General features: G+C 48.3%; 1 protein-coding gene across 2 annotated transcripts in view; it reads right to left on the bottom strand.

Moving 5' to 3' along the window:
* Positions 1 to 764: 764 nt before the first annotated feature.
* Positions 765 to 14,709, bottom strand: part of SUB1 (SUB1 regulator of transcription) — a 78,029-nt gene continuing 64,084 nt past the window's right edge. For both annotated transcript variants that reach the window (XM_085630716.1, XM_085630725.1), the window contains exon 5: positions 765 to 2,429. In XM_085630716.1, coding sequence (XP_085486842.1) covers positions 2,350 to 2,429 — 80 coding nt within the window. In that variant the 3' untranslated portion in view covers positions 765 to 2,349. The remainder of the gene's footprint in view (positions 2,430 to 14,709) is intronic.

Below are 14,709 nucleotides of genomic sequence, written 5' to 3'. Positions count from 1 at the left end.
TGTCTTACGAGACTGCATATGGATTCTCCTTGTGAGAGTGCTTAAAATCTGAATAAACCAGGTTGATCATTGGCATGAGGTCAGCTGTCACTGGAAGGTCTCACTTGACTAAGTCTGCACCTTATGATAATGTGAAGCACAGTAGACTCCGCTTAGGAATGAAGACAAATGCTCTCAGATTTTCAAACTATCCAGCTCAGGTTTGAGAGTCTCTGCAACATAGCACAAATGTTGGAGCTCTAACCCTCTGTGCACAAACCGCTTTATACACTTGTGAAAGGCAACCCATGTGCACTCCTCAACCTACTTACAAGTCTATCTCTATTTCAAGGCTTTTTAGCGCAGAGCAGCACCTCTTTTGGGAAATGTAACAAATCTGCAATACTTGTAGGATTGTATTCGGTGTCTGAGAAATGGCCACTCAGCAAGGAGTATATGTTCCAGGCGACTGTGTACTTGTTCGATGTATGGCTTCAAGCTGTGGAGGGTGGGTGCTTTTACAAACTGACTGGATTTTGATTAAACACAGCAGACAACTGACCTGGTGGCTATTGCAGTATCTAGAAAAACAAGTATACATTTATCAAACGATGGTACGAGGTACGCTGTGTGAAAGTGACACTCCGAATAGACATAAAAAATGCAGTGAACATAGAAAATGGTTTATATATGCTGGTGTTAATTTTCTACTTCTAACCACAACTGCTCCATAAAGTAAAATACATTATATCAAAGCTAAAAATAATAAGATTCACACAGCCACCTTTGGAATTGTAAGAGTTTTATTACTTCAAGTCAAAATAATAGTACATTCAGGTACATTCAGTAGACAGATTTGAAAGTGCATTCACACTTTACGTGCTTAATCTCCATCTCCCCATCACGGCTTCCAACCAAAAACAGAAAAAGTTACATTTGACATCAAAGGCTGTTTCAACATTAAATTATACTGATTGGCCATAACTCTGAACTAGGCCAATGTTACGGGACAAAACTCCTTAGTAAAATTGACATGACTGCCAATTTTAACACTTTCAATTTTTAGAAAAAATATAACCTGCATGAAATAGATGCAAGATTACAAAATCATTTGTTAAAGCAATATTTTCCAACAAAATCTGTTTCATCATCTTCATTTTGCAAATTAGTACAAAAGACATTTATATATTTTACACTGACAACAGAGGCATACAGAAAAACAATGGATTTTTTCATACCCAAAACAAACTAAAAAGGTACCTTTACAGCAGTTTAATCGTTTAACACTGAGCTGGCAGTCTTGATATAGAATGTGTGTCCAATTTCAGCTCACGCACCAAAGTGTGATGACGGTCCAACCACAAATACTGTAAGATTACCAACTGCTCATTCTCTTTTATTTTACAGATCCAGACAGTTATGTGGTGCTGCCCTCCTCATGCTTGACTGAATATTAACTCCCTAACTCTCATTCGCTGTGCACAATTTTGAGTCGCCTCCTCGCCCCAATCCCTTATCATTCATCTTGGTTATTCCTGGCTTGATTCACTTTATTAATATTCATTTATAAAGGTTACAGGCATGGCTGTTCGAATGGGAAACATTTTCCATGGTATACCTAAAGCAAATTCCAAAACCCAGACTAATAAGCCAGAAAGAAGTTTTAGTTGACAATTTACATCCATCTTCTGTTTGCTCTCAGTCCCTTCTCACCATTGTTAAGGGCACAAAGAAAAACACTCAGACCAGGGGTTTAATGAGAGCCACATACGCATACCATACTTTTGAAACCCACAATCATGGGAACTAGGCTGTGTCAAACGTTTGATGTATAAATATGTAGTTATACTGTGAATTTATGTATCTTCTTACAAGATGTTTGATGGATTGAAAGTTCTTGATCAAACTACATCCAACTACAGTACAAAATAGGTTTGGAAAACAGCATCTTGGAATGCTAGGGCACAAAATCATGTTGTCTTTTGGCAACACAGGTTTTAAATTAATGATATCCTGCACTACCACATACTGGGGTGGCTGTATGAACAGTCAGCTTGAGTTTGCCAAACATTACTAAGAAAATAACCTGCAAGCGTTAAATTACTGCGCACAAATCCTTGTAAGATTTTATTTGGATGGAGGAGCAGCTGGGTGGGGAAGCTGGTTACACAACCATGGAGGTAACAAAAGGTTATACACCAGGAAGATTCGCTCAGTTTACACGTAATTCACCTAAAAATTATTAACCTTTCAAACTGTTGGAACATCCCAATGTACCACAACACGGAAATAGTAATTATAGAAAACAAACACCAATGTAAAAGAGCTCTTAAAACTACTAAAACAAATAGGATTTGAATGTTGCAAGGTTTACAGGTTTTTTACTGCATCGTCAATCTCAGAAATTTGTTCCTTCAGTTGATTCCACTGCTCTGGGTTCAGAGAAATCCCTGCAACACAACAGAGAAGTCAGTTATGTTTAAAAAATGAGGTGTGTACACATTCATACAGTACTCTCCACTGGACAGAGCAGTATCTAACAAGTAACAGTTTAAAAAAACAACACGCCTCATGCTGGTGTAATGAATGCAGGCTGATTCTTAAATTCTCATTAACTAAATGTTTTGCCCTAATATTTTATTGATTATATTATGAACATAAGCAATTTGATAGAATGCAAGCACCCATTAACGTAATAGCCTCTAGGGGAAGGGGAATCTCCTTTGTGTCATACGCTGACGACACCCAATTGGTGATCACCCTGTCTGTCTAACAATCCCAGACAGGACAGAACGAAATTTAAAGACATCCTGGCCATTGCAGAGGGTCTATATAACGCTCAAAATCGGCAGCTGATCATCCAAGCCTCTATATTGGCCCGATTGGATTACTGTAATGTGCTTCTCCTTGGCTCTAATAAGTCTGTGCTGAACCGACTGCAGCGGGTCCAGAGCTCTGCAGCACGCGGCATTTTTGCCCTTCCTAAGTACAGCCATGTTTCTAATCTTTTCCGCCTGCATTGGCTGCCCCTTGTACACAGAGTACACTTTAAGGCGCTCTGCACCATGCACAAGATTTTGACCGGCATCGGCCCAGATATTCTGAGCGACATGTGCACCCTCTACTCCCCACCGCGTGCGCTGCGTTCGGCGAATCTTATCCTCGCATCCGAAGGACCAGATCTGGTGGTCGTTCCTTCAGGCGACTGGCCCCTGCCTTATGGAACTCCCTTCCCCTACACATCCGCAGCATCTCTGATCACCAGGCCTTCAGACGGCTTGTGAAGACTTGTTTTTTTTCTCAACTTTAATCCCTCTTCTGTCCCCCACTTCGTCTTGCTTCAGCGCAGGGACGCCTCATTGTTGAGGCAGCCATGCGCTTTACAAGTATTCTAATCATGATGCTATCCATTAATTGTTAACCAAAGATATCCATTTGTTAAAGAGTAGGGAGTATCCCTACTCTTGGGGTATCCACAGTTCTTTCCTTCTAATGTATCCAATACACGTAGGAACCATAGTGAACATGGGCAAGGCAGAGGTGGCAGTCCTTCAGTCAGGTAGTTCAGAAGTGGTTCCCACCGATTCCTGAGTTTGTCCTTTGCCCGGCAAGCCCTATGCCAGACCTTCCATCGCCAAAACTGACCACAGACTTCCAGACCATTATCGAATGATAGATTAAGTAGCACTTTTCCATAGTAAAGTAATAAACTGTTTGACTGCCCAACCTAAAATAATCAGTGAAAGGTTCTCAAGAATAGGAATCCCAAGGTTCCAAAAAATATTACATGGCACTTCTATCCAAAAGATCTGAATTTCAGGATATGACCACTAAATATGCTGCACGTCTCCCTGTTCTCCACATCTGTCCCAACAAGCAAACATACCCCCCTCGCAATTAATTAACATGGTGTTCAATTTTGCTGGGAGCTTGGTACTAGTCAAAGGAAATGTTTAACTGTAATCTCAGTTCTCTTCCAGAGGAATCTTTATCAATGCCCTAAACACAGAAATGTTGTGCTCACACGCAGGATCCCAGAGCACTTTACGAACATACATAAGTATATGATCAAGGTATTTTTGTAGGAAAAACTGCCCATAGACCTAAAAATAATTGTATTAGAAACCAAATATAGACTAGAAATGGCCACATTTCATTTAAGTATAATTTGTTTAATAACCCCAATTGTACAAAATAGTCACTACACTTGAAGTGCCTAGGAAATCTCATTACCCTTTATTAAATAAATAAAGGGGGAGGCATAGTCAGCCAACGTGGCCTCACGGACGTGATCGGTACGAGCTCCACTACCTTAATCTTTTAAATCAATGGTAACGTGCTTCTGCAGGCGATCCCTCACTCCATAACAATCAGACACAAGGGGACAAAGGTGAAAGGATGAAGCCAGAATGCCCCTCCTCAGAGCCCTACAGAACATTTACATGGATGCTGCCTGAGGACGGGTCGCAGCGAGGCCTGCATGGGAGGTTTGGGCTCACCACATTCCGCTATGGAATAGCTGTCGGTACACCATCTAGGTTGCAGATGACAAGGTCAGCCTCTTCACCTCCGGAGAAGATTGGCACTTCCCTAGCAGGCGCCAACGCTTCAAAACCTGTACCGGCACAACCCAGGACTCTACCATGAGGCATAATGAAAAGCAAGTCTGATGATGACCTCCCTGCCTGGGGAGTATCCCAGGTCAGTAAGGAGCGATCGACCAACCAGAGCAGAGGTGAGTGCCAAGAATCTCCCCATTGGCACTCTCGCATCCCCCCTGTAAAGTCCGCTTTGAGGCCTTATACAGTCTGCGAACCAGGCATACTGGCGCACACACACCTACCAGGGGGCCAGAGAGAAACAATGAGGCTCGGCTCGCCATGGAGTGAGTGCACTCCCAGACGAGCCTGTACGCACACTAGTGCGACTGTAGCTCTGATTTTGCTGCAGGGGGTGCCTGTAAGAAAGTACCCTCTTTTTGCATGGTTGCCCCCACTTTTTGCACCCCCCCACCCCCAATTGCAGGCTGCGTGTTCTGGTGCAGAACAAAGTGAAGAGAGGACTTGGCACCCATGCAAGTGTGCCATGCCTACAAACCACTGCCCCGACATAGGTCGCCACCCCTCTAGCTGGGTGCACTATACCAGTGGTGAGGGTACAGGTGCACCCCTACAGTGTCCAAGTCCATATTTAGACATTGTAAGTGCAGTAATGCCATTAAGAGTATATGGTGAGGAAGGGAGGTGTTCCCACCTTTGCCAACCTCACCCCTCAGGTGGGGGAGGCGAGGTGAAGCAGATGGGGGGGGGGGGGGGGGGGGTGAGGTCAGGGGGGATCCAGCCAACCAAAGTGAGGCATATGCCCCCCTCCCACTAGAGGGTGGCATAATAGGGGTTGTACCCACCCCAGGGAAGGGACCCATTGGTCCCAACCGTTACTTACCTGTAACGCACCCTGAATTTAGTCTCTAGGGGAAACCCTGAACCTTGCCTCCTAAGACAAGAACCGACCAAGAAGAGGAGAAGAAGAAGGACCGAAGAGACGTGGTGAAACGAAGATGAGGAGGACGCCCACTGACTTGGCCCTATACCTACTGGTCTGCCCCCACCTCACAATCCCGGAGTGTCCTTCAGCCAGCAACCTCAAGGACCCCGAGAACCTGCCCTGCCTTCCACAAGAAAAACTGTCCTGTGAGCACCGGATTTGCTCACCCACAGGCTGTGGCTCTGGCCAAATTAGAGAGTCTGCACCTGTCGCATGTGGCCCAACACCACGAGGAGGTCCCCCCCGCGATCCTGACCCGGGATATTGTGATCTCTGACCTGCCTTGAATCTCCAAGCAAAGCCTGTAGCCTCTTTCTGGAGAACCCCCATGACCGCGACCGGAGCTGGTAGGAAAACCAACGCCTAAAGACACCCCTGCACCCGAAGTCCCACAGTCTTGGGTGGCCTAACTGACTGTATCCTAGCATCCCAACTTACCTCACCAACCAGTGGTCACCTCCAGAAGATCTTCGTCCCCGAGCCTGCAGTCTTTGACGCAACAGGAGAATCCCCATTAAAACCAACAGGGCACCCGAAGTCACCACCCTGCACCCAGCCACCACTGCGCCGCTACAGGTGTACTTTGGGTGCTAACACGGATCCCCCTGAGCCTAACAGCAGGAGCTTTGCTCACACAACCTTGTGGCCTGCTCGTGAGCAGCCACCAACCAGAGGCCCTGTATTCCCCATTGGATAACATTGGGACTCAACACTCTGCACCTAGTCACCTTTGTGCGCTGCTGAGGGGGTTTCAAGAGTGCATCTTTCTCCCTGTGCTATCTAGTTTTACCTCTGCCTACCTTTGGGGTTCCACTGGACTCTGTGCACACTATACCTCATTTTGGTATAGTATATACAGAGCCAGATTCCAAAGTGTCCAGCTGCCCCAACAGCCCCTGCTTTAAATCTCGCCTGCCAGATCCTCTATGACCTTGCTCCTGCTTCTGGAGAGACTAGTGGGAGACTGATGGGGCCCCGGAGACACCTGTTTGGAGCTTCTTATCAACTGCAAAGACCAGGCCTATCGTGCTCCTCAAAGATGGCGGCCGCCTCATGACACCACCAAGGTGGTGGACTTATCAGTCCATTACTTCTTCATGCCACCAACGAGGTCACTATTATGTCCAGGTGAAATAATTTCTGAATCCTGAATGCTACTCCACGATGGAATGCTAACCAGCTATAAAATCTTCTTCAAGGGGATGACTTTCCTTCGGCCTTCATTGCCTCCTTCAGTCATTCTGTAGAACAGATGGCCATGGCGCGCTACTAGTAGCTACCAAGATGTATCTTCAGCCCCAGGCTCAAACCAAATTTCTAGCTGCAAGTCAGATCATACTGTGTGTACTACAGAATACGAGCGGTTGAAACTCTCACCTGATGTTCTTAGGTGGTTCGCATGGCCAATCAAATACTCACCCCCTTGTTACGTAATAGAGATATTGACTTGACAGCGACGTGCCACAGCCATTGCCTATCCATCAACTACCACGCTCTACATGCCTCCCAAAAAATCCCAAACGAACAGGGTCTCGAGTTAATTTCAGCCAACTGACACAGACCTCTCGCTCATAGAAAGGACTACATGGGCTTGACTAAGGAGGACCTCCTAACCTCCCTTCCAGACTTAAAAAAAATACTTGTGTGAAGAACTAAAAAAAGAACAGACCCCCTCATTGGGCATCTTTTGATCTGACACTTGACCTAGACAGCCTGCCAAACCCTCATCCAGTAGGTAGACCATCTGGAGAGCTCTACTGTGAGAAAGTGCCATCTTTCTTGCATGGTATGCCCACACTTTTTGCTGAATTGCTAAATGTACTTTGACTGAGTGTACCCTGGACTCCTGCCAATCAGTTGCCCAGGGCCTATGTTCCTTCCCTAAAACCCAAATTGCAAACCCTGGCCACATGTCAGCCCCTGGTAAATGGTACCCTAGGTACCCAGGGCCTTGTGACCAGGGAAGGCCTCTAAGGGCTGCAGCACTTATTTTGCCACCCTTAGAGGCCCTGTACCCTAATGCAAACACACTGCCCTTGCATGCTGAGTGTCTGGGTACAAGACAAAACAAAGTCGACATGGCACACATCCATGTGTGCCATGCCCACAACCTACACTGCCCTGGCATACATCAGCCACCCCTCTAGCTGGGTGCCCTATGCCAGTGGTGTGGGCACAGGAGCATGGGCCCTGTGCCCCTACAGTACCCAGGTCCATTCCTGGGCACTAAGTGCAGTGCTGCCATTTAAGAGTATATGGTGCCGGTTTAGCTCTACGGTACCGGCCACTGAGTCCACCCAGTCCCTGTTCTGACCTTCTCCCCCCCATTGATACTCCTATGGATTGGTAGGGTCCCCCTTCTAGGGGAGCACATGCTGCTGTTTTCGATTCTGGGTTGCCTTGTGGTTTGATTTTGTTTGTTGTTATTTATGTTAAAAAGAAACCGTCATGTGGGGTCCGGATGGTGTGGCCATCAACGCGGCTAACTCCTGTACGTTTCCCTTTGCCGCAGCCTGCGTTCTACTGTGTGTATCTTATGCTCCTCTTGTTTGCTAGCGGCCGGCCTGAAGGTTGTAGGCCCATCTTTGTATATTCTTTGAACTTTGTAATAAACAGTTTAAAAAAAAAAAAAAAAGAGTATATGGTGCCGGGAGCTCGTCAAACACGAACTCCACAGCACCATAATGGCAACATTGAAGACCGAGAAGTTTGGTATCAAATGTCTCAGCACATTAAACCCGCACTGATGCCAGTGTGGGATTTAATGTACAAAGCGCTAAAGAGGGCATCTTAGAGATGCCCCCTGAAACCTAACCTACAATCCACGTCTTGTCTGAGAGGCTGCCACACAGCAGACATGTTGCTGGACCCCTGGGTGGAGAGCCCCCCCGCTCTTCTGAGCCTACAACAATGCACATCCTGGGCGAGGTGCTAGGTCTCCTCCCCCCAGGATGGGCAGGGGGAAGCTTCAAAGCCTTTGTGAGCTTTTCCAGGCCACTTGCTGTAATCAGCAGCTGGCCCCTACCGGTTCTAAACCCCCACTCTGGCAGGAAGACTGGCCGGAATCTACAAGTAAGGACAGGGGATGTGCCAGCCCTGCCAACCCCAACCCTCAGGTGGGGGAGGCGAGGTGAAGCACATCTTTCACCCCTCCTGAGGTACAGCCGGGAGATAGCCTTTGCGTATTTTGCACATTCATGGTTTTAAAATACCTGTAACCTTTTGCTGCTATACTGTCCAGTATCTGCCTTCCTGGTTCCCCTGCCTGAAAGCATCCCCAGCAGCTGACCTAGCGCTGAGAGGGAGAGCTCGCGGGAGTCTTGGCAGGCGCCATCGGCCACACTGAAGCGAGGGACACGCCCCCATCGAGGCCACGCCCCCTTGTGCGTATACACTGAGCGCTGACTTGCGAGCGCGTCAGAATACCTTTCACCCCTCCTGAGGCACAGCCGGGAGATAGCCTTTGCGTATTTTGCACATTCATTGTTTTAAAATACCTGTAACCTTTTGCTGCTATACTGTCCAGTATCTGCCTTCCTGGTTCCCCTGCCTGAAAGCATCCCCAGCAGCTGACCTAGCGCTCAGAGGGAGAGCTCGCGGGAGTCTTGGCAGGCGCCATCGGCCACGCTGAAGCGAGGGACACGCCCCCCTCGAGGCCACGCCCCCTTGTGCATATACACTGAGCGCTGACTTGCGAGCGCGTCAGAATACCTTTCACCCCTCCTGAGGCACAGCCAGGAGATAGCCTTTGCGTGTTTTGCACATTCATGGTTTTAAAATACCTGTAACCTTTTGCTGCTATACTGTCCAGTATCTGCCTTCCTGGTTCCCCTGCCTGAAAGCATCCCCAGCAGCTGACCTAGCGCTGAGAGGGAGAGCTCGCGGGAGTCTTGGCAGGCGCCATCGGCCACGCTGAAGCGAGGGACACGCCCCCCTCGAGGACACGCCCCCTCCCAGCCCTATAACAATGTGTATGCCCCGGAAGCGCAGCGGACGAGCGCAGCGGGCGCGACGAATGCGCGCCAAAGGCGCGCATAAGGCAAGCTCGTCTGCGCCGAGTCAGGGCCTAGGGCCAGTCCCTCTGCCTCCCAGTCCTCAGAACCTATACACTACAGTGCTGAAACCCTCCACAGTCTTAGGACACCCAACAGCAACTGTGGTCGACACAGCTATCAAGCTGACACCCTGCCGCATACTTGTCCTAAATGCCACTACTCCTTCAAACCCAAATTAATCATGGACCCGCTAAGAGACTTCCGTATGTTCTTATTGAACTGCCGCTCTCCCCAAACATACGGCTGAAATCGCACTTCTAATAGAGGAACACACACCAGACATTCTGTTTCTAACAGAAACCTGGTTATCCCCTGAGGCCGATCCAGCGGTCATAGAAGCCCTCCCACCAGGCTTCCAAATATCCCGCCAAGACCGACTTACAGGGAGAGGAGGAGGCGTGGCGATAATTCATAAAGAACAAGTCCACTGCCGAGTGGTCTCCGAAACTATTACGGACTGTGAAAGTCTTACCTTCACCATTGAATTATCACCCAACTGTTGCCCTTCCGGCACTCTTATCTACCGCCCTCCTGGCCCTCCGAAGCAGTTCCATGTCAGTCTACCACTTAGCGTGGCTGAACGTCTTATTATCACATCCAATTTCATCCTGCTAGGTGACTTTAATTTTCATTTCGAGTCATCGTCAGACCACATAGCCTTGACCTTAGCAGAGGATTTAGCAGCTCTGCAACTCTCCCAACGGGTCACCTCTGCCACCCATGTGAAGGGCCATTTGCTGGACCCGGTCTTCAGCAATTGCCCTGGCCTTCTTACCAGTCCACCAATTCCCCTGCACTGGACGGACCATTTCCTGATTCCCATTAACTGGACTGCGTTCAAAAACCCTGAACCAACACCTACCACTAGACTCACGAGAGCTTGGTCCCACCTAGCAGTTGACAAGTGGACCAGCAAACTTGCTGAGAATCCACCTTTGATTAATGACAACCCCGTCCTAGCTAATCAGGCCTATGTCAACTGGATCACTCAATCTCTTGATGTTGTTCTGCCCAAAAAGAAAATCACGCTCAAACGTTCCCATAAAACTGCCCCGTGGTATACGGAGACTCAGAGACAAGAAAGGACTCTGCCGGAAATCGGAAAGACGTTGGCGATCTGACTACTCTATAGACAATAAAACCCTCTATCGAGAAGCCATCAGTGAATATAAAACACTGATAAAAGCGGCACAAGCCTCATACTTCTCCACGAAAATCCTGCTTGCTAAATCAAAACCCAAGGAAATTTTCCAAATCATTAAAAAACTAACTAAACAGCCCCCTAGTCTGCAGGTGGACAAGTCCACTACCCACTGCAATAATATCGTTGAATTTTTTCATCAGAAAATAAGCTCTATCTACTCTGCCTTTCCCTCGAAAAACCCTACCCCCCCAACCCCCTTTCTCCTTCCCGCTATCCCCACCCCCCAGTAAACAGCCACCCACATTGACTCACTTCCCCCCCTCTGGATCTCGCCACTCTTGAACCCTTAGCACGAAAAGTAAAATCCGGATCCCCTGATGACCCTGCCCCACCAGATATAATGATGGCAGCTTCGCAGACCACCCTACCTATTATTAGGGAGGTCTTAAATGCCTCCATTTCTTCTGGCACAGTTCCTACCGTATAGAAGCAGGCTATGGTCAGAGCCTTATTAAAAAAGCCTAATTTGGACTCTACCAATCTGAGCAACTTTCGCCCCATTTCCCTGCTCCCATGGGCAAGCAAGATCCTGGAGAAATATATAAATCTACAACTTATAAACTTCCTGGAAGATCACCACCTATTGGACCCCACCCAGACGGGTTTTAGACCAAAACATGGGACCGAGACCGCCCTCCTCATGGTCACCGAGGAAGCCAGAAAAATCCTGGATCAAGGAGGATCAGTGGCAGTGATCCTCCTTGATCTCAGCGCGGCCTTTGACACGGTCTGCCATGACATTCTGCTGGACCGTATATCCCAGGCCGGGATTAAGGATAAAGCCTGGTCTTGGTTCCAGTCCTTCTTAAAGGATAGATCTTTTTGTGTGTTCGAAGGAGAGTCTGTGTCCACCAGCAGACCTTTGAAGTGCGGAGTCCCCCAGGGCTCTTCTCTGAGCCCTGCTCTCTTCAATCTGTACATGAGGCCGCTGGCTGATGTCGTCCGCCCATTCGGGATTAAGATCATCTCCTATGCGGACGACACGCAGCTGGTGGTCTCCATGTCGCAGGCAGCCAATCCATCTGTTCGGGGCGGGCTCAGAGAGTGCCTGGAGGAAGTGAAGACCTGGATGTCCCTATCGTGCTTAAAATTGAATGGGGACAAAACTGAGCTTATGCTTCTAGGCCCCTCTGATCTTAGTCTCCCCGCCTCCCTGTGGCCGCCTAGCTTGGGATCCCCCCCAACTCCCAAAAACAGTATCAAGAGTCTCGGAGTCTGGCTGGACAGATCTCTGTCCTTTAATGTACAATCCACAAAACTCTCAGCCACTTGTTTTGGCATCATGAGGATGTTAAAGAAAATTCTCCCTCTCCTCTCTCTGGAAGCTAAACAAGCAGCCGTACAAGGTCTAATTCAGTCACGCCTTGATTTTAACAACGCACTTTATCTGGGTGCTCCTGATTCCACTCTGAGAAGGCTTCAGACAGTCCAGAACTGCGCAGCACACATCTTTCTCGACCTTCCCCGCAGACACTCAGTGAGGTCCGGACTGGTATCCCTTCACTGGCTACCGGTGCGCCAGAGAGTTATGTTTAAAGCTATGTGCATAGCGCACCAGGCTTTCTGGAACATTGGCCCCAGGATTACGCGAGACCTAATTACCCACTACACGCCCAGCAGAAGCCTACGCTCTAGTCAGACTTTCCTTGCATTGGCCCCCAGAATTAAAAGAGCCAGATCCGGAGGTAGAACATTCTCCCATAATGCTGCCAGAGCCTGGAACGGCCTCCCGTTGCATCTCAGAGCCAACTCCAATCTTACGGCCTTCCGCAAACAGCTAAAAACCTTTTTATTTCATCCAGTCTAATTTACCCCCTTCTCTCCCCCCCTGGGCTTCTGTGCGGGTCACTGGCATTCTCAGCGCTTGGACGCCTCCGGGCAGCAATTCGCGCTCTACAAATGTACATCCAATTCAATCCATCCAATCTCCGGGCCCTCACCATCTTGAAGATGGGGAGCCCTACACAATCAGGACTAAGCCACTGCCCCCCTCCCACAGGAGAGTGGCAGGATAGGGTATGTACCCACCCCAGGACAGGGACCCAGTGGTCCCTGCCCTTTACCCATATGTAACGCCCCTAAATTTAGGATTTAGGGGCACCCTGAACCTTCATTAGATTCCAGATTCTAAACCAGCAAAGATGATCAAGAAAAAAGAAGACCTGCCGTGCAGCTGCTAAGAAGAGGAAGACACCAACTACTTTGGCCCAAGCCCTACCGGCCTGTTGACCCTCGAACCTGCTCCTGCTAAATCCCAGCACCTCCTGTGGCCAGCAACCTCACAAACCCCGGAGGACCTGGCTACCTTGTGACTCTGAGCACCTGGGACTCCCACGAGCAGTGTGACTGCTCAAAGCAAGTATCTAACCCCTGGCATCAGCCCGGAACCGCGAACCCTGCACCCGCCAAGCCTGGCCTGTGCCGGAGTGGACAAAGACCCAGAGGACGTCCCCCCGGCAACTGTGACCCCGAATCCGGCACCCAAGGACCCACCTCGACGCTCCAGACGCCTGCAGCCTCAGAACCAGGGACCCCCACTCCCCAACCACGATCAACCAAGATTTCCAGACACCAAAAGGCACCCCTGCACCCTGCCAAAAGGCACCCCTGCACCCTGCGCCCCCCTGTGCCCGACTCCTGGGTACCTACCTATCCTCCAACTACCCAACTTACCTCTCGAAGTGGTGGTGGCACCTGAAAATCTTCGTCCCTGAGCTTGCAGCCTTTGTTAGTCCTTGAGCTTTTCCAAGGCAATCCATTGAGCGCCCAAAGGCTCAAAAGCACCCTGCACCCAGCCACCCGAGTGGCCCTGGCAGTGCAACTTCTACTCCTATGTACTTCCCCATTTGCCCTGAGCAAGTGACCAGGAGCCCAGCTCCCACAGCCGCGTGGCCTGCTAGTCAGCAACCACCAACCAAGCGCCCCCCTGAATCCTCTAGGATAACATTGGGCCTAACTCACTCTGCACCCGACTGCCCCTGTGCCGCTGAGGGAGCAACTGTACTTACCGGACCCTGGGAGACCCCCGAGTCTATGACCAGAACCTTCACTCTGCCAGTCAAGTACTTGCACAAAAGCCGCTAACTCACTTTTCTTCCATAGGGTAACATTGACTGGTTCCTCTTGAAATTTCTTCTAAGTGTGAAGTCTCTAAACTTTAAAATATTCACCTAAAATCAACCGAGTAACGAAAACAGAAATACTCACCTGCTATTAGGAGAGATCACAGTGCTGGATCTTGGTGCCCAGCACTGACCCTGAAAAGTACTCACGACCGTACTTACCACTAACTCAATTTTCTCCCATAGGAAACCATTGACTGTTTTTCTGTGAAATTTCTTCTGTCGATTTTACAAACTTATAAATATTCCTTAAAAATCGCCTGTGTAACTTAAACACAGTTTCTCAACTGCTTACAGGTGGTACACTAGTGCTGGACCTAGGATCCAACACGGACCTCGAAAAAGTAACCCTAACCTCACTTACCTGCTAAGTGAACTTCCTTCCATAGGATAACATTGGTAATTTGATTAGGAAAAGTTTGTGTCAACTTTTAAAATAGCAAAATGTTGCTTAAAAATCACAACAGTAACTAAAACGAATTTACCCACTTGTTTCCAAGAACTGTCGAGGACTGAATCTAGGATCCAGTCCTGGAGTTAGAAAAGTAATCCGGAAATCAATTGCACATAACTTAAAATTCCCATTGAGCTCAATGTATTATTGTGTTTGAAATGGTGTTGCCTATTGCAACAAATTATTATCTGCAAAAGTCAATTGCCTATTGCAAAGTATTTAACTAAAGAATCTCATTCTGAGAAAGTATACCTATTGTTGGTTCTAAAATAAAACCATATATTTTTTATATAAACCATTGGCCTAGAGTTCAGTTCTTGAGTGTGCGAGACTATTTGCTGACTGAGTGTG

This window comes from Triturus cristatus, chromosome 2_1 (assembly GCF_964204655.1).
Source record: "Triturus cristatus chromosome 2_1, aTriCri1.1, whole genome shotgun sequence".
Lineage (NCBI taxonomy): Eukaryota > Metazoa > Chordata > Amphibia > Caudata > Salamandridae > Triturus > Triturus cristatus.
This window is presented reverse-complemented; position numbering and strand designations above follow the sequence as displayed.